Source organism: Monodelphis domestica, chromosome 5 (assembly GCF_027887165.1).
Source record: "Monodelphis domestica isolate mMonDom1 chromosome 5, mMonDom1.pri, whole genome shotgun sequence".
In the NCBI taxonomy this organism is placed as follows: Eukaryota; Metazoa; Chordata; class Mammalia; order Didelphimorphia; family Didelphidae; genus Monodelphis; species Monodelphis domestica.
This window is the reverse complement of record NC_077231.1, coordinates 307,098,667-307,118,376: the sequence shown is the minus strand read 5'-3', so window position 1 is coordinate 307,118,376 and position 19,710 is coordinate 307,098,667. Positions and strand designations below refer to the sequence as shown.

Genomic DNA, 19,710 nt, shown 5'->3' with positions numbered 1-19,710 from the left:
AGAGGAGCTGTGTTCAAACCCTACCTCTGGGACTTACTGTGGGTATGACTAAGGCATAAGTGTCTGCAAACAAAGGGGTTGGACTCAGTTCTGGGGTCCCTTCTGGCTCCTGGTCCCAGTTCTTAGCCCAAGATCCTAGAGGCAGGAGGGGTTTAAATAATGATCCCGTGAGTGAGTACACCTCCCACTGGACCACACTGCCCAGCCCTTCCTGAGACTGGATTACAAACTAGCAGAGGCAGAGACAATACAGCTTTTCAGTTCTGCAACCTGGCAGGCAGGGTCCATAGCAGGGGCTTAATAGAGGCTTACGGGCTGCAGGGGGAGGGGGCAGTCCTTGGGGCTCAAAGGAAGAGGAGGAGAGCCCTGAAAGCTCAGGCCCACAGAAGCAGCAGCACCCCCACCCAACTGCCGGGCTCCCAAGGGTCCCCCGCTGGGGCAGGGCTGGGCCATCAGCTGCCCAATCCCACCACCTGCCCCCTCTCTAGAGGTCGATGGGAGGCACTCAGGCCAGCCCAGGGAGGGCGAGCAATTGAATTGTCCCTTCCCCAAAGCCCATCTCCAAGGTTGCGGGGTAATTAGGGGGGCTGGAAAGCTAAACGAAATGGATTTTAACCTGGGTCTGCCTCCGTTTTCTCAGCTGTAAAATGGGATGCTGGCACCTATCTCTCAGGATTGTTGGGAGGGTCAAAGGAGGGGATATCTGTAAGTCTAGCATACTGTAGGTGCTTAATAAATGCCCTCCCCCCACCTCTGGAGGGGAGTGATGGGCTGCAGGGAAGCAACCCGACACTCAGCGCTCATTTCTGTAGCCCCGGGTTCTGGGGCCCCAAAGGCAAAAGTGAGATGTGGGGGTGCAGGGTCCGAACCAGAGATTTCAGGGACGTGGGAAAGTCCCCCCCCCCCAGGGTGACATCTCCTCACCTGGGATGTTTATCTGCAAGTGCACCTTGCTGGCCCTTACCAGACCTTGTAACTTGGGCTTAAAGTACCTGAAGACAGCTGGGAAGTGAAGTGATTCGTCCTGGGGTTACACGACTGAACTCGGGTCTTTGGGGCTCCAAGGCCAGCTGGGTGGCAGAATTCAAGGAGGGACTTGAGGCGATCTAGGAAGCGGGCTCCTTGGGTCCCACCTTCCCGGCATTCACAGAGGAGCTGCTCCCTCCCCCACTGCCAGGTACGGACAAGAATAGAGGGCGGCGGCGTTTCCAGCCTCCGAGTCTTTGCAGACAACCTGCCTGGATTAAGCCCCCAAAGAAACCTCGCCAAGTTGGCCGGCGGCGCGGCTCCAGCCCCAATTCCAAAGCGAAAGCGAAAGCTGCTCGCGCTCCAGAACTTTCCCACCGCCTCAATCTCAGCTCTCAGCCCCGCTGGCTGCCCCGGGAGGGCTTCGAAGGCGGAGCCCGGGCCAGAGGTGCCAGGCGACCGCAGTGCCCACGCTGGCACCCAGGCCCTCTGAGTCCCAATGCGGCGCCGTGGCCAAGCTGCCCACCGGGGTCAGGCACACAGCCGGAGTCCTGCTTCAGCAAGGTGGCCCCGGGGGCACTCGTGGCATCGGGCAGGGCAGCCCCCGCCCGAGAGCCAAGCTGGCCCCTCCGGCCCATTCCCGGCTCTGTCGGCGGAGCTGAGACCCTCGAAGCACCAGCCTCACGTTCGTCTCCCACGGGTCCCCCCGGCAGCAGGGCCTTTCGCACCTTCCTGCCCAGTGGGCAAGGTGAGCCGGCGCCCGCTGCGACTTTCTCCGGAATCCCTCGGACTTCGTACACTGTCTTCCCCCCGGAGCCCGCACAGCCGCGCCGGGTTAGGCGGCAGGGGAGTTCCGACCCTTCCCGGGCCAAGTGAGCCGACGCGACGGGCCGGGGAGAGGGGGCCGCTCGCAGAGCCCCCGGGCTCGGGATCCTGAGGAGCAGGACCCGTCCCAGCGGTCCCTCCCTCGGTCCTGTCCGGTCCTGTCCGTGGGAGGGTGGCTGCAGCATCCCCTCCCCGCCTTTCTCCCCAGCCCCGGCCCGGGTACTTACTTCCACTGTCGCAGGGAGGCCCAAGGGGCCGTGAATGCCGCGGCGGGGCCGGCCCCAGAGCGCGGGAACAACACCGGCCAGCCGCCGGGACTCCACAGCTCCAGCTACCCCAGCCTGAGAGCCGCAGCCGCAGGCCGAGGCAGGCGCCCTCTAGCGGCCGCGTCGAGGATGGACGCGGGCGGGAGGTAGCGTCCGAAGAGATACAAAGTGACTACAAAGTTGCAGCTCCCCCCCCCCCCCCGCCCCGCCCTCGAGTGACTGGAGCAGGAAATGGGAGGGGGAGGAGAAAGGGGAAGCGAAGGGCGGGGCGGGGCCGCTGGACACTTTCTTCTGCCCCCAAACTGCTGCACTAGCTGCACGGAGCACGGAATCCTGGAAAGTTTCTGGTCTAGGAGGGCGGGGGGGGGGGGGGGGGGGGGGTGTTAAGAGCCAATCACGATGGGGGCGGGGCGTCTCTCATCCTGTAGGCAGAACTGTAGAGGGAGGGATCAGTGAGTGACAGCTTAGTGCCTCGTGTTGACCCCGGGATCTCTGGGGAGACTTCCTTGTGGGGTGGCTTTGCTTAAGGTTTTTTGGTGGTGGTTGTAAAGACAATTTAAAAAAGAAAAGTAATTGAGACAGGGCAGTTTGGCCCCATGGCTAGCTGGACTGGGAGTTGGGTTCAAGTTCAGCCTCCAATCCATTCTAGCCAGTGGCTGTGGCCATAGCTAGTCCTGGACCTGGAGTCACCTCTGAGGCTTACAGCTTGTGTGACCCTGGGTGAGTCCCTGAACTTGCCTGCCTCAGTCTCATCTGTAAAATGGGGGTTGTGAAGATTAAATTGCAACCCCTGCCCATTTTTAGATTTAATCACCAAAGGTGTAAATACCCCATTCACACTTTAGTGGGGGAGGTCTGTGACCCACGTGTGCAATAGTGGGTGACCAATCAGAATTAAACTGACTGTCCCTGGGCAGCCTTAAAGCAAAGCTTCAACTGTGGTTGATAGACTTAGGGGAAGGCACAGGAAGTGAGGCAAAAGAACGTCTTTAAAAGGGAGTGATGACTTCCTGCCTGCAGTTCTACTTGGAGTTGAACTTCCCGTGAGAGGCAGTTCTTCATTCTTGGAGTTGAGACTAGAGCAGAATCTGCTGACTGGACCCGAGACCCTGTTCCTGGTGAGGCTGTTCTTAAATCTCTCCCTTTGGACTGACACGTGGTGAGTGAAAGGGCTGACTCCCTTTCCTGGATTTCCTGAAGAAGAGACTAGCCTCAGGAGAGATCTATCCTCTAGAGGCTCCCTGTATCTCCAGGTCCTCAGCTACAAGGGCCGAGGCCTCTCTGATTAAAGACTAAACCCTGCTGCCTGGATTGAGCCAGGGGCTGGGAGTAAATTACTTAGTGCTTAGGCTAGATATCTTACCCTACTTTCTCTCTGATTTTCTTACTTCACTCATTCTGTATTTTGTAAATAAATCTCTTGGGGATAAATTAAATTCCTGGTAACCCTATTTTAAATATAATCCAGTCCAACCTTTTTTTTTTTTAAACAATTAACCCTTTTCCCCCCTTACAGGGTCACAATAGCTCCTACTTTGGGGATTTGTAGGATAACATAATTTCCTGAAGTCAGATTTATGACAAACAAGCAACTGAACTTAGTGATGCCCTCCTGGCCACTGTTCAGTCCTTTCAGATGGGGCTGATTCTCCGTGACTCCATCTGGGGTTTTCTTGGCAAAGGTATCGGAGGGGTTTGTCCCTCCTTCTCCGGCCCATCTTATGGGCGATTCTCCAAGCCTCCTCCTTAGGAGAAGCCTTGAACAAAGCAAGCTCAGGGTTCTCCTTCACAGAGGAGGGGGCCCAAGCCTGGCGTCCCCGGGATAAGGAGGTGCTCTGGCTCCACGTAAGGAGGCTAAAGTCGCCTTGCAGAGTGATGAAGCTCCCCCGGGAGCTGGAAGGAACCCTTTTACCTCTCCATTGCATTTATGTATAAGGTGGTTTCCTGTGTAAGGGAGGCTCTTCATTGTTCCCCAAAGGGCTAATATGTGGCAAATGGGGACAACTTTAGTCCCCTGTGGAAGGGCTCTAAAGTGACGTGCACCCTCCCGAGGTCTGCCTTGCTTGCTTGGGTGGCGATTAGGAATAGACCCGGCCCAGACAAGCAGATGGGAGGGGGTGCTCAGAGGGCTGCCTTAAGGCCAGGACACCCCATCTCCGGAGGGCCCAGCTCTCCCTGGACCTCTACTGCCCAGAATTTGGCTTCAGGTTCCAGCGAGGGACACGGTTTATTCCCCCTTTCTGGCCTCTCAAAAGTCTTGTTCTATTTGTGGGGCCGAACATGCTTAAAACAGGCATATGGGCAGAGCAGAATCAATGGGAGCCACGAGGCACGGCTGTTCTTCCAGCAGAGCATTCACGTTTATTTTATTACCAAAACGGCTGTCTACCACAGCAATCTCACGAGGAAAAGCGGCTGGAAGCACGTCTGAGAGAAAGGCTGTCTGTCTGTCCCCTTCTTGTGGGGCAAGAAGTCCGGAGAGGACTTCAAGAGGAGCGATTCCTTTTTTTAACCCTTCCCTCTCCGCTCAGAACCCCACCAGACGTCAGTTCCAAGGCCAAGGGGCAGGCCACGGGGGCTCCATGACTTCCCTGCCCCACCAGGAACTGTTCGAGGGCACACTGGAAGCCGGGACCTCCCCTTTCTGGGCCCTCTCCATCCCCCGAGCTGCCTGGCTGCCCCACGTCCAGTTCTTTGGCATCTCACGACTTTCATGGCCAGCTGTGCAGAGTGCTCGGAGGAGCAGCAGCACGTCAGAGACTGGCACAGATCTATGGACATGGCGAGAATGCCTGGACACGTGACCGCAGGTGGGGGGGATGCACAAGTGGCCGGAGAGGAACTAAATGGGCGGCAAACCCTTGGCTCAGGGACGCACCGCGCTAGAGCGTCTCATTGATGATGGCTTCGATCTCCTGGAGGACCTTCACCGGCCCCTTGTAGTCATTGGTCTCGATGTCCTCGAGCTTCCTCTGGTAGTCCGGTGGCAACCCATTCTGTCTGGCCCCCTTGCAGATGACCTGTGGATGGAGGAAACACCAGGGAGGTTCTCAGGAGGAGGCATCCAGCGGGACTGTGTCCCCGGGGCTGTCCCTAGAGCACAGATGGCTTCGGACCAGCCTTTAAAGAAAACGAGTACTGGGGACGGCTGGGTGGGTCAATGGGTAGAGCGCCAGGTGCTGGAAACCATCAGGCCACAACACCTTGACAGAGTCACGCGTGGTAGCTAAGGAGGCCACAGAGTAGCCCTTGGCAAGATGTGACCACCCACTCAGTGCCCCTTGCATGGCCTCTCTCATCAATGTCCCTTACCTATGGAATTGACATGACTATTATTCCCCCTAGTCTCAGAAGGAATAATGCAAGAGCAAAACACACATACCCTAATTCCCGACAACATCATCAAAAGGATTAGACCCTCCAACCCAATCCCAAAGACTATCATGTGTTAACTTTTACTTAGACACAATCCCCAGTGAAATGCAGCTACAGACCAAGCCCAGAACTTTCCCACTCACAGAAACCTATTCTCATGAAGCCAGCACACAAATCAATCATAAAGGCCCATACAAAACATACAGGTACACTAAGCTTCAATATGCCTCAGTGACTTGACTTCACAAACCAGTAACTTGCCAGTGGGAAACTCCCTAGTAAACCCTGAGAAATGACCAGTCTAATATTAAATCTGAATTGTGTTCCCAGTACCCCTCAACCTCAATGATATGATTGTTGAATTGTCTTTTAAGAACTCTTGATTGAGTATTCCCTTTTATTAAAGGCAATAAGTAATTTTCTTTGATTGTAAGCTCAAAACTATTCAATTAAGCCACCTGTGACGAAATCATTTATCTTGTGTGGAACCTTTATGCTGTCTGTAATCACGATACAAGACTATAGAATGTTAATCAAGTGATTTGTTAAAAGTTAATGTATCACTTTTCCAATTATCTCTCTTTGGACATATGTGTTGGGTAATTTATCTGTGTGCCAAGAAAATGGGTATAAAAATAAATACCAGGCCTGGGGATGGAGGAGCAGCTATCAGATGCAAAGCAGTCCCATGACTGTAATAATTAAGCTGTTTTTCATTTGTTATTTTTTTGACTGATCGTTCGCCACCTTTTGGGAACCCCTAGAGTCAAGAGTGAGTCTGGACCTCACCCATGGCAGCTGGGCCTGGAGGTGAGGGTCCTGGGTTCGAATCTGATCTCAGACCCTTCCGGGGGGTGTGACCCCAAGTAAGTCACTGAACCCCCATGGCCCGGCTCTCAGCACTCTTCTATTCTGGGAGAGAGGGAAGGATTAAAAGGGGTGCAGCATGTCAGCACGCCCCAAAGAGGGGTAAGCACAGACCCCCCTGAGCTGGTGGGGCCATGGGGGGCTCGGACAGAGGGAGAAGGGAAGGGGACGTGGAAACAGAAATGGCAGTAAAGTTCTTCCATTAAAGAGTCCCGGCTCTAAGATGGGGCGGAGGGCTGGCCACAGGGAGCGGAGGAGACCTCGGGAGGCCTTACCGTCTTGTACTGCGGCGAGGGTGGCGCCGGCTCGTAGTTGAGCATCTGGTAGCTGCGGCAGGTCAGGACGTCCCCTTCGAGGCTGCGGACGTCCACCTGGATGGGCACGTAGGTGCCGCTGCTGACGCCTTCTTGCCTGAAAGCCAGAGCGGCACTCGCTGAGCCCTCCCTGGCCAGGAGCCTGCCAGGCCCCGGCCCTTGGATCCTGCTCAGGACTCAGAGGCGGAAGGAAAGCGGCTCAAATACGGCCACGCCTCAGGATCCTCCGTCTCAGAACCATCTTGTATCCGGGCCGGAGGCCGCAGTGACTCCCCGCCCCGGAGCCCCCACCTCGCTGCCCGGCCACCTACTTGTCCAGGGAGCTCCTGTTCCTGGCGTGCATCTTCCACACGACGCCCCACACGCCGTCCCCCGGGCTGGGCACGATGGTGGCGATGCCGCCGTGCCACGAGGGGCTCGTCACGCCCTGATAGTTCCCAAAGTCCAGCCGGAAATCCTGGGGAAGACACGGCAGGTCTCGAGGCCGCCCCCGCGTGCCTGTGCAGAGCCCGCAGGGCGGCCCCGCTGGACAGAGGAGGCTGACGGGAGTCAAGGGACTGGGCCAGGGTCACCCCGCCAGGAAGGGGCGGAGGCTGGGCCCGAAGGAGCATCTTCCGGGCTCCAAGCCCAGCTTCACCCCTCGGCCCCCCCAAACCAGTGCACAAAAGCCTTTACTGGAATCTAAAGATTTCGCTTTCCTCGTGCTTCTGGGCCTGCCCTGAATGCAGACAGCCCCGAGCCGGGCACAATCGGCTGCCAATTGTCCAGAGCCGGCCGGGCATCCGCCAGAGCCTTCTGGAAGGCCAGCCCAGAGCTGTCTGTCACAGAGCGTTTCTGCTGGCCCCAGCTCGGCCTCTGTCTGTGTCTGACACACCCGAGAGCGAGCGCGCGTGCACACACACCCGCACACACAGCACCTCGCTCTCTGGGGCACCTCGTGCCACACACAGGATGGGCACTTCTTCCCTCACTGCCTGGCAAGTCTCGGGCCAGCTGCCACCCTCCCCTCCCGGGGCTCTCTTGAACCCTCTCCCTCCCTCCAGCGTCCACACCGTGTTGGCTCCTCGGCAGAGGGGTGAGGCTGGGGGAGGGGGGTGCCGTGTCTGAGGCCAAATAGAACTCAGGACGGAGCTGGGGGGAGGCACACCAGGCTACCCTCTGGTCTTGCGCCTCCCGCCACAGCCAGACTCTCTACCAGTGACTGGTAAATGGCCTGGCCGGGCTGGGGGAGCCTTCCCCAAGCCTGGGTTCTCTGCTCACCATCAGAGATGAACAATGTTATTCCAACAGTGAGGTGGGTAGTGTTGGAGCCAGGAAGACCTGAGTTCGAATCCAGATGAAGCCATTTCCCCACTGTTTGGCCTTGAACAAGTCATGTCCTCCCCCACCCGCTTACTCCACTGTAAGATGGGGATATATGGGGACCCACCCCCAGAAAGCGGGGCACTTTCCCATCTGTAAAAAGGGCAGTTCCCGGGAGCATTTGGCAGCAGCCTCTTTCCTTGTGAGCACCAACAGGGAACAGGAGGAGTCTCAGGGAGTACCATCTCAGATACTTGGAAGCCAATCTCTCTGGGCAAGTCGATGCCCCATGCCTCAGTTTCCCCATCTGTCAAAGGCGGGGATAGGACTAGGTGGCCTGTCCCCTCCCAGATGGGGCTCTGGATCTTGCGGGCTTTGGCTCCGATTGGCTGGGAAGCTAGAGAAGACCTCCGGCCAACGCCCCTCTCCTGGGGGCCTTCCCTTACCCCTCAGGGGTCACGTGATCTCTCCATTTCAGAGAATCTTGTCAGTGTCTTTTACGTTAATATCCCAGCCGCCCCTCCCCCAAGCCTCCCCTTCTAACAACTAAACCAGAGCTGCAGGGGGGAGCTGGGTGGCTCAGAGACCAGAGGTCCTGGGTTCCAATCTGGCCTCAGACCCTTCCTAGCTGGGTGACCCTGGGCTCCTGGGCTTGCCTAGCCCTTACCACTCTCCTGCCTTGGAGCCCATACCGGCCTGGGCTTCAGGCCCACCGGGTACCCCCGGGCTTCCCCCTTCCTTTCTGAGGCCAAGCCGGGCCCTCAGTCCAATTTCATTTGATCCCAGCCCTTATAATTTACATTCCCAACTCCCCCATTTTACATACGAGCCAGGTGTCCCAAGGGCTCCGGTGCCCCCCTGGGCATTTCATACCATGAAAAGTCTCTCCGCTCATGCGGCGCAGGGCCTGTGGTCTGGGCTGAGCCCCACGATCGCAAAGCCTGGATGCGCTTTGGGGCTCTGAAAGCCTCCAGCCTCAATGAGCCTTTTGGGGCACCACAGAGAGAAGGATAAAAGATTCACCCAGTCACTCTCACACACACACAGATGGATATACATGGGTTCCGCCTAGCCAGGGGTGTCGGAAGAGGTCACCCCGAGGACGGACAAAGGGCCCCCCCAGGCGGACTGGACCGGTTGAGTTCGCAGCAGGACTCGAACACAGCTCTCTGCCTACTAAGCTGCTCCGCCCCGGCCAGGCGCACAGCGGGAGACCTGCCAGAACCCCAGGCACCTCGGATTTCTCTCCTTTGGCCCCTCGGAGGATGGACGCGGGGCCGGCTGGCAATGCCCGGTGCGGAGCCCGGAGCCCAGTCCGGAGACATGCCCCAACTTCCTTGCTGGTCCAACCGACTTTGCCGGCTCACTGACCTGCAGTCTGGCCACGCAGCAGAACTCAGCCGAGGGATTCCGCAACTGCAGGCGCTCCTTGAGCAAGTTGCTGCCGTAAGCGAAGTAGAGAAAGTGTTCCCCTGGCTCTTCAGGCTCTGGGGACTCCGGGCACGTTGAGGAGCCAGCCTGCTCCATGCGGTCCACGGCGCATGCGCGACCCCCAGCAGGGGCTAGCGGTGACGTCAAGGCCAAGACCCAGGTGGCCGCGACTGTGGCAACGTTGGCGGCCCCGGGTCGGGCCTCCCTGCGGGACCCGCGCCTTCGTTCCTCTCCCTGGCAGCCTCTTCCCGAAGCCCTGCCGTTCCCAAGTCGGAGTCCGGCAGCACAACAAGACGAGATCAACGCTTCTCCTGATTGGCCGCAGGCCCTCGGCTAGTTTGCGCCGCTCTCCCCGATTGGACGAGCCGGCGCCAGCTCCTCCCTTCGCTCCTTCTACTCCCAAGGCGCGCTTTTAACAGTTCCTGAACGTCTCCGGCCTCGAGATGCTTTCTTATTGGTCATCGGTGGTTGAGCCTCCGCCTCTGCTCTTCTCCCATTGGTGAGGCGGTCGAGTGGCGTGGTCACCGGGGGAAAGGCCGGCAAATGGGATAGGAGGGAGGAGAGCTGGGCAGGCAGTTCTGGGAGCTGGTCCAAGCTTTGCTGCCCAGCCCCTGGGGAGTCCAGAAAGGCCTTGTGTAGGAGGAGGTGGCCTTTGACCAGACTAAGAAGGGAGGGCGAGGCGCCTAGGGGCGGAGGGCAAGAAGAAAAACATTGAGGGCATGGGTGGGGGGAGCTTCTGCAAAGGTGTGGAGGCGGGAGATGGCGGGTCAAGTATGCAGAACCACAATTAAAGCCTTTTGGGCTGGTCCTAGAGTGTGAGAGGAGGCCGAAGAGGGAACCAAACTAGGAAAGCAGGTGGAACTGGAGGGTTTTAAACGCCTCTTGTGTGTTATCCTGAAGGTGATGGGGGAGAGGGGGGACGAGGGGGACGGGAGGAGAAGCAGGAGGGGGACGGACCAGATGCTTCCTTAGGAGACCGAAGACCATCACTTAGGAGTCTCTGCACGTGTTTGCTTCATAACCAGGCCTTTAAGACGTTCCGGGTCAGTCGGCCCATTTTGCAGATGACTAATCTTGCTTCAGCTTCCCCTTCATCTGTGGCCTTGAAACCCAGGAACAAGTGTCGGTTCCCTTCTCATCTTCAGAACCACAGCGCCCGCTGATGCTGCTGATGCCGCTGATGCCCCCCACCCCTCCCAAGCAGGAAAGACCGAGCCCAAGGACCAGTCCAAGCAGGACTCATTGCTTTGGCCACAGCAGCTCTCAAAGCCCTTCCACTGGGCTGAAGAGGGGTGGCTGCCTGCACCGGCAGAAGGACGAAGCACAGGATCCATACGATGCATTGATTCTAAGGGCAGTGGGGGCTAGGTGACTTGCTCAGGGCCCACTTGCCCAGCTAGAATGGCTGTATTTGAACCCAGGACCTCCCATCTCTCTGTCCATCAAACCACCTCACTGCCCTTATGATGCAAGAAATATCAGATGTTTAAAAAATGAAAATGGAAGACCAACCATTGAGGCACTTCCAAGCACCTATTCCAGAGGCCAGGGGCTAGTGATACAGACAAATGTGAAACAATCTGTTTTACGGATGAAGAAACTGAGGCCGGCAGCAGTGAAGCAACTTCCTTGGGGCCACAGTTATGGGTCAGTGGTTGGATTTGAATTCAGGCCCCTATCTCCTATCTGCTGCACCACTCCCAAGACCCCCTACCTGGTCCTCTGGACTTGGGCTAGGGTTACTTCTCCCCACTTTAGGAGGCAGGGATCACTGAGAATGGTTTACTCTGCCCAACTTCTGGACTTGAAGACAAGTTGTTCCGATGCCTCTGGGTCACTGGGGGCAGCACAGAGCCAGCCGGGCTCATTTTTTCCAGCTTCAGCTCAGAGTTCATGGGATTTAGAACTGGGGACGTAGGGGGGCATTAGAAGCTCAAGAAAACTGCCTCAGAGGCTGGTGCTCCTTCACACGGGTCCTGGCTTCTTTGACCTCTCCAGACCTCCATTAAATACGGATGAGGAGCATTTAGTGAGTATTTCTCTGATACTGACCTCCGCAGCTTCCTCTAAGTCCCAACTCAAGACCCCTTCTTTGACCTGGCCTGCAGGTGCCTCGTCCTGTCCGTTGGGCTTTAAGGGCTGCATCTCGAGGATCCGTGAATGTAGCCCAGGGTCATCTCAGGCTCAGTGCTCCCCCCTGGCCTTTTCCATCCTCAAACCGATGAGACACTCATCCCGTGTACACATGGCACCAAGTTGGGGGACAGCACTAATAGCTGGGTGATAGAATGAATATTTCAAATGTCTTGGAGCAGGGACAGCTGATGGCTCAGTGGATGGAGGCCCAGAGCTGGAGATGGGAAGTCCTGGGTTCATATCCGACCTCAGATGCTTCCTAGCTGGGTGACTCTGGGCAAGTCACTTGACCCTAGTTGCCTAACCCTTACCCTCTTCTGCCCTGGAACATATACTTAGTGTTGATTCCAAGAGGGAAGGGAAGGGTCTGAAAAGAAGAGGTTGCCTGGACTAACAAGACAAAATCAATCAGAACTTGACAAACGGTTCTCAATTGAGGTTCAGAAACTCAAAGGATGGCTGAGGATCTGGCTTGACAGTGGCTCAAAGAGGAAAGGCTAGACCTAAAGTCCCTTAACCCTGATTACCCAGCCTTTGCCCCTCCTCTGTTTTGGAGTTGATACTAAGGTATACGGTAAAGGATGTTTTAATAAAAGGCTTTAAAGTCCCATGATATCTGCAGGAGGTATCAGTGTAGCCCAGATTAAAAAAATAGCTCCAATATCATGTAGGGCCACAGTAAAGAAGCACAGTGCTACGATGAAGGGAGGTCGTAGTCGTCTGTTATTCTGGCCCCAGCAGACAACACGTACGATACTCCTTCGGTTTGAGGCTATCTATTTTATTTTTGTTTTTTACTTATCGTATATGTCACGTTATTCTGGCATGACAGCCCCCCCCCATCCCCGGTTATACACATATTATCACCCCAAACATTTCTATATTGTTCATTTTTGTAAGTGAATAATCGTATGGAACCAAAACCCCCAAATAGAAACCCAAATAAGCAAGTGAAAAATCTTCTGCTTCCATCTGCATTCCATCTCCAACAGCTCTTTCTCTGGAGGTGGAGAGCAGTCTTTGTCCTGAGTCCCTCAGAACTGTCCTGGATCTTTGTATGGCTGAGATTAGCCACGTCCGTCACGTTGGATCACTGAGCAATATTGCTGTTCTGTGTCCCCTGTTCTCCCGGTTCTGCTCATTTCACTCTGCATCCGTTCATGGAGGTCTTTCTGGCTCTCTCTGAAGGCATCGGTTCATCATTCCTTGGAGCACAAGAGTATTCCATCACCATCCCCAGTCGATGAACAGCCCCCCAATTTCCAATTCTTTGCTACAACAAAAAGAGCAGCTCGAAATATTTTTGTACAGGGAGGTCCTCCCCACTTCCCCCCTTTTTTTTAATTCTCCCATATACAGACCCAATAGTGGTGTTACAAGATCAAAGGATGTGCATTGTTTTATAGCCCTTTGGGTCCGATTCCAAATTGGAACAACCTACTTTAAAAGAAACAGTGACAAACAAAAGAATGTCTAAGAGTCCAGAGTTGTGGCCAAGAAGGTTAAAGGTTGAAAAGCTAGGAAAGGAGAAATATTTATCTTGGGAAAAGAAAGACAGGAAAAACATGGGAGCCAACATCGAGGGTTGCTATGTGAAAGAAGAAATAGAGTTCTATTGTGAAGAAGGCAGAGCTAGAATTGAGAGGTGAAGGTCTCAAGGACACTTTTTTTTTTAACAAGAAGGAAGACATTGCTATGAATAGAGGAATCCAGAAGCAAGTTGGACTGACTTTCCATGTAAAGTCCCAATTACTGAAAATCTGCAGGAAGCTCAATGGCCAGATTTCAGTGATGAAAGAACTTACTTTTTTTTTTAAACCCTTCCCTTCTGTCTTAGAATCCATACTGTCTATTGGCTCCATGGCAGTAGAGCAGTAAAGGCTAGGCAATGGGGGTGAAGGGACTAGCCCAGGGTCACACAGCTAGGAAGTGTCTGAGGTCAAATTTGAACCCAGGACCTCCTGTCTCCAGGCCTGGCTTTCTACCACTGAGTCCTGTAGCTGTCTCTGGGGAGTCAATTTGTTAAATTTCAGTGCCAGACTATCTTTAAATTCTTCCTATATTGGGTGAATGCATCATTCCAACCTCCTGAGACCCTCGAAGGTCCCACCACCATGCAGTGAATTTTCCCTTCCTCCCAGCTCTCAGTCGTCCAAATGTTTCCCAGCATAGAACTGGAAGGGCCTCGAGTGCCCCCTTGATCCCACCTCACTTAGAATTTGTGGATACAGAACTGAGTCTCAGGGAGCTTGGCATTTCCCAAGGGGACCCAGGGAGCAAGCAGGGACCAGAATTTGAACCCAGACCCTCTGGTGCCCTATCTAGCATTCTTTCCGTTGCTTTCGGTGTCTTGAAGCCATTCATCAAACTATGGAAGGGGACAGGCCCAAAGGCGGAGGGTCCCCTCCAGGCACCCGTCCTCTTGGCCGTGGTTGTAGAGATCCATCATAGGACGCGCCTCCCCTTCTGGTAGCCCTCGGAGAAAGCGGATGAGGTTAGCCTGGGCTGTTCCGAAGGGACCCAGGAGCGCTGTGTGAGCGTCTCTGCCAGGGCTCCCCCCACTAGTTCCCCGACTCCAGCCTTTGCCTTCTACAGCGCGGCCACCGCTATTATCCGGAGTCCTTTGAAAACGCTATTTTCTGAGCAGTTCCCGCCTCTCGCTCCCTCTCGGGGCCTCCCAGAGCCCAAACAAAGCCGAACAAAAAGCCCTCCTGACGGGCTCTCCGTCCAGCAAAGCAAATTCCCCGCGGACCGGGGCCCCCAAAGGGAGGTCTCGCTCTGGACCCGCGGCGCCCGGGGGACTCGGCTCCGGCCTCTGGGCTCCTGCTTCATCCTGGCAGCAGAGCTCTAAAGTCTCTCAAAGCAGGGTTTCTCCAAAACGGGTAAAGGTTCTCCTGGTTCTGTTTACTGGGCGTCCGGGTCGCCTCTGACCCTGACCAGGTTGTCGTTTCTAATGGTGCCGCTAGGTGGCGCCATAGTGAAGAGAGCGCTGGACCTGGACGTCGGGAGACCCATCTTTCCGAGTTCACAACCGACTTAAGACACTTCTGAGCAGGGTGTCCCTGGGCAAGTCACTTAGCCCTGCTGGCCTCAGTTTCCTCCTCTGTAAAATGAGCCAGAGAAGGAAAAGGCCAACCACTCTGGTGTCTCTGCCAGGAAAACCCCAAATGGGGCCACCAAGCGTCAGACACAGCCGAACAGCCATTGGCTTGTGTTCCGCACTGGATGATGGCTGTTTGCTTCCACATGTTTGTGCCTAACCTTTCCCGCGATCACTTTTCTGTCTTTTACCCACCTCCGAATCCCTGGGATAATTAACAGCAAGGGCCGCTTGGCAGGCAGCTTGAGGCTTTTCACATCCCCCCCAAAGGGGTCGCCTTGGGCTCTTCTAAGAATGCGATTCTTCCATCTCGCAGCTCTTGCAGCAACTTCCGCGGAGTGGCACAGAAGGGGTTACAGCCATGCCGGAAGAGAAGGCGCTGGCCCTGCGGCTCGCTCGGCCCCCCAGGAGTGATGAGCCCCCTCCCCCTCCGTTACTGACGTCTGTCCTGATTCTGTACCATTCACAGAAGTCTGCGACCCGCCACCAAGGCACTCCACAGAAGGCATTTGAGCCCGAGACGGAGCTCCTGATCTTTCTTTCGTGCCTGCTATTAAAATTACCCAGAACCGCAGGCGTGGACGTTGGGTCCGAAGACCTGAGTGTGAATCCTACTCTTAGAGCTGTGAGACCACGGGCAGGCGGTGACCCTCCTCAGACTCAGCGGCGGCATCCGCAAAGTCGGGACGAGAGTATCTCTGGCTGACCACGGAGATCGTGCAGAATGTGCGGGTTTTGCAAAGGATGAGTCATCCTATCCATGTTTATTTTTATTATTATTTTATTCTTTCTGGGTTACAATGTGAGCAGGGGCCACCTTTTCTCTCTCTATGCCCAGCGGATACCAAAGTGCATCCTACGGAGCAAGCGCTTAATAATTCATTCATTCATTCATTCATTCATTCATTCATTCATTCATTCATTTTGGTTGTTGTTGGCAACCTGGTGCAGGGATAGAAAGATGACCTCATAGACAGGCCTGAGCTCAAGGCAGTTAGACCGTACAGTGGATAGAGCCCAGTCAGGAAGACCCGAGTTCAAATCCAGCCTCAGATACTTATTAGCGGTAGGGCTTCAGGCAAGTGGGCTAACATGTTTGCCTCTGTGACCTCAAATGTGAAAGGGGAGGATGAAAGCGCCTGCTTTCCCAGGGTGGCCCAAGGACCAAATGGGACCGAGTGAGCTAAGAACGTCTGTGAAGCTCTTAGCAGCGCCTTCAGACACACTCCTGGGCTCCATCTGTAGAGGCCCTTCCCAGGAGCTTCTGGTTTAAAAGTGAGATGATAATGAATGGTTATTAATAACCACAACAATAACAGCCCAAAGGGGCCTCCCAGGCCCCCCAATTAATCTGCAGAATGTAAGCAAAGTCCTCGAAGACTGTACTTGCCTCCGGAGCCCTCATGCCTGGCAGATTGTAGGCTTTTTTTTTTTTTTAAACCCTCCCCTTCCATCTTGGAATCAATACTGTGTATTGGCTCCAAGGCAGAAGAGTGGTCAGGGCTAGACAATGGGGGTCAAGGGACTTGCCCAGGGTCACACCGCTGGGAAGTGGCCGAGGTCAGATTGGAACCCAGGACTTTCCTTCTCCAGGCCTAGCTCTGCCCACTGCACTTCCTGGCTGCTGTTAAATAAAGGCTTCTTGATTGGTTTAAAGCAGCTTCTTTTACCAGCTCCTCCCTTTTCTTCAGACTTGGGCGCCATCTTGGTCCTGTTAGCTCTTCCCTTTCCAGTTTGGGCTGCCTCCTCTCCCAGATCCTCCCCATCACGGACGGACGCTGACCTTGCCTTCACGTGGACTTTTCTGCTGATGGATCCCCAGGAAGGCAGAAGTGGGACTCCAGGAGCGATGGCGCCCATAGGCCATTGGGAGCCCCTTGATGGGAAGGCCCAGAGGGGAGCGAACCCCCAGCCGGTGCAGGCAACACCACCACCTCCTCCTCACTTCTTTCCTCCAGGATCTCCTGACAAATATGGGTGTCATTTATAGAAGTGCCTGCTGTGTGCCAGGCACGGTGCTGAGATCTCAGTCTGATCCTCACAACAAACCTGGCCTACATGGGCTATAATGTTATCCCCATGCCATAGATGAGGAAACTGAGGCACACAGGTTAAGTGACTTGCCCAGAGTCCCACAGCTAGTTAAGTGCCTGAGACTGGATTTGAACTCAGGTCTTCCTCACTCCAGCCCCGGCTCTCTGCTGGGATCGGCTGGCACTTCGGGGCCTAAAGCCCTTGGCACAGTGTCTGGCACTGACTGAACTGTTAGTAACTATGTAGTGTGTCACTGTCGCTCACAAGCTCTCGAGGTCCAAGAGCATCCCCATTGCCTTTGCCTCCAGGAAGAATGTTTCTCGGGGAATCACGCCCCGCAGTGGTGCCTTTCGGGCTTGTTGGACACAACCCGATCGATGTTTAACTTTCCCCCGAGCTGGGGACTAAATGAAGCCTGTCTTGGATACAAATCCCCGGAGCCTCCCCACCCATTCCACGCTTCTCCAGCTGGGCTGAGCTCAAAACCTCGGGATGAACATTGACCCAAGCAAGCATCGCCCCTTCGGCCAGCAGGCAGAGAAGCAGCCCGAGCCCGCCAGACCGGGATGGATGGACAGTGGCTCAGGGGAGAACGGGGAGCGCTGCTGTGGATGGAATGGTCCAGGGCTTGTTCCCAGGACCAGGGCGGGCACCTTTCAGCAGTATTGGGAGCTCGTGGTCCCGAGCTAAGGGAATCTGGAGAACAATTTGCCCTAAAACCAAGGCAGAAGGGTGTCGAGAATGATTTGTTAATTAAGTAAGAGCTCATTAGGAAATAGAGTTAAGTAGTATTGACAAGATTTATAAGCATTATTATAATCATCATTATGTATAAGCCTAGAAGTCTTGGGTTCAAATCTGGCCTCAGACACTTCCTAGTTGTGTGACCCTGGACCAGTCACTTAACCCCCATTGCCTAGCCCTTACTGCTCTTCTGCCTTGGAACCAATATATAGTATTGAGTGTAAGAGGAAAGGGAAAGGTTAAAAAAACAAACAAACAAAAACAAATGGAGACGTTGATTAGAAAAACCTTGCCAGGACTCCCCTCGGAAGGATAAAAGAGGTGCTAGCCAGAGTCTTTTGCAGATTGCCTTGTCCTCCTTGGAAGAAGGATTGTTTTTGCTGCTTCTGCATCCTCAGAACTTGGCACAGTTCCTGCCTGGTACACAGTAAGCGCTATATAAAAGCTTTCTGCTGTTGCTGCTGGTGGCTGGCAAGATTGTGGCCCGAGGTAGCCACAGCTAGACACGGAAGCCCCAGACCCATCTCCAGGGTTTGCCTCCAGTTTAGTATTCCTGGGGATTTCCTCCAGAGATGTGTAGAATTTTTAATGAGAATTAAACGAGAGGAGAAAGAAAAAAAGGTTCTTTCAGTCAAGTGAGCAGAGCAAAGAGAGCCAGAGACTCACCCCTGCAGCACTTCACCAAAAGCAAAAGAGCTTCACAAAAGAGCCAAAGTCATCTCCCAAGCCTCCCTACGTAAAATGAGGGCGTCACTTAAAAGGATGCTGGGCATGTAGCTCCGGGGATGCCCCCCTCCTTAACTGCTTTGGCTGCTCGGGGTCTCACCATCGGCATGATAGCTGACCTCAATACTGAAACGCCTCCCCATACTTGGTCCTTGGTCTGCCGACCATATAAAGGATCGGGGAAGAGTGTGGCAGAGAATGGAGACATTCTGATGATTTGGGGGGTTTCCTCTGAGTCGGGTCTTTATCTTTGCTGCGACAGGGCAGCATCTCCAAAGCAGCCAGAGAATGTCCATCAGGCCTGTCGGACAGCCACTCAGGACAGCAGAGTGCCAGGGTTTGCAGGGAGACGGGAAGGCTTCTGTGGACCTGCTTCCTCTTTGGGGATGGGGCAAGAGTTTCAAGAATGTATTTTGGGACACAGGAGACCATGTAGGGTTTGGGCGGATGGAGAAGGACTTCTACGTGTCTGGTGGGGAAGCACAACTGCCTTGAGTCGCAGCCTTCATCTTGAGTTGACTACCAAAGGGAAACCCAGGGGCAGTTGTCACCCCTCGAAGTTTCATTGTCCCCAAGGGTCCATCTAGTGCCGGCAGAATCCCATCCCTCTGAGGAGCCCCGCTGCCTCCTGGAAGCAGGTTCCTTCATGAACTTCCAGGGGTTTCTGGATTGTGCTGCCTCTGGTGCCGCCATCTTCCTCAGCCATCCCGTTGTGGTTTCTGGGCTCTGAGAAGAGGCTCTTTCTCTTGTGTTGTCCACGGCATGTCCCGGTCATTTCCAGATCATGTAGCAGAAACATCCCCCCCACACCAGGAGTTTCTCACAATTGATGATGAAATCGCCATGTCCATTATCCCCCGCCCCCACCCAAAGCACTACTTACATACTTGACAAGTTTCATGATTAGGCAACCACATGGGAACCTCCCAACTGACTTTGGCAATAGTGCTAGATCTCGTTAGGTCAGTAAACTTTAACATTTAAGTGCCGGAGTTTACTCATGAAAATATTGGAGCACCTGGAAGTCCTACTGCATAATTCTTGCTGCAGAAAGAGTGGTTTTCTTTCCAACCTTCCAATCTGGAATGTCTGCTCATTGAATGACTCCGGCTCCTTCACCATAGCTTAATTGTTAGTACTTTAGAGAAACTTAGCTTTTTCCATAACTAATGAATTGATGGGGTGGATTAAATGATGGCGGCTGGTTATTCCAAGCCCTGTTGACCTTTAGACTTAGTATGGGCTGTATTTGTTTGTTTCCTGTTCTGCTTGAAGTCTAGGGAGCAACTTAAACTTTAAAAGCAGTCCCAGAATGAAAGAGGGATGACTTCGAGGTGCCAGGACTAAATGAGTAAGAGGAAATAGAATAGTTCATCCTTGAGAAAGACTCCCTTCACCTGGCTTAGAAAATAATCAACTTTTATTGGAAATCTTCCAAAAATGATACTTGTCCCCAATATGAGGAAAGATGAAGGAAAAACAAACTTAAAAAGAATCCTGGTTGGATTCAGAGAGAGCAGTCAAAATAGTTTTATGATTATTTAATGTGAATATTAATTTATTTAAATTAAATAGATACTAATCACATCTAATCATTTATATTAATATTCATTGTTAATTCTCT

General features: G+C 54.2%; 2 protein-coding genes across 2 annotated transcripts in view; both read right to left on the bottom strand.

Moving 5' to 3' along the window:
* The window catches only part of NOD1 (nucleotide binding oligomerization domain containing 1), a 38,893-nt gene extending 36,524 nt beyond the window's left edge, over positions 1 to 2,369 (bottom strand). The window contains exon 1 of the mRNA XM_001381483.5: positions 2,019 to 2,369. The gene's annotated coding sequence lies outside the window, so the exon portion shown is untranslated. The remainder of the gene's footprint in view (positions 1 to 2,018) is intronic.
* Positions 2,370 to 4,393: 2,024 nt separating this feature from the next.
* GGCT (gamma-glutamylcyclotransferase) lies at positions 4,394 to 17,137 on the bottom strand. The gene is made up of 4 exons (XM_056800407.1): positions 9,287 to 17,137; positions 6,925 to 7,070; positions 6,575 to 6,710; positions 4,394 to 5,077 (listed from the first exon to the last, which is right to left on the bottom strand). The coding sequence occupies exons 1-4, from the start codon at positions 9,440 to 9,442 to the stop codon at positions 4,940 to 4,942; spliced, it is 576 nt and encodes a 191-aa protein (XP_056656385.1). The 5' UTR covers positions 9,443 to 17,137; the 3' UTR covers positions 4,394 to 4,939.
* Between the last annotated feature and the right edge of the window lie 2,573 nt (positions 17,138 to 19,710).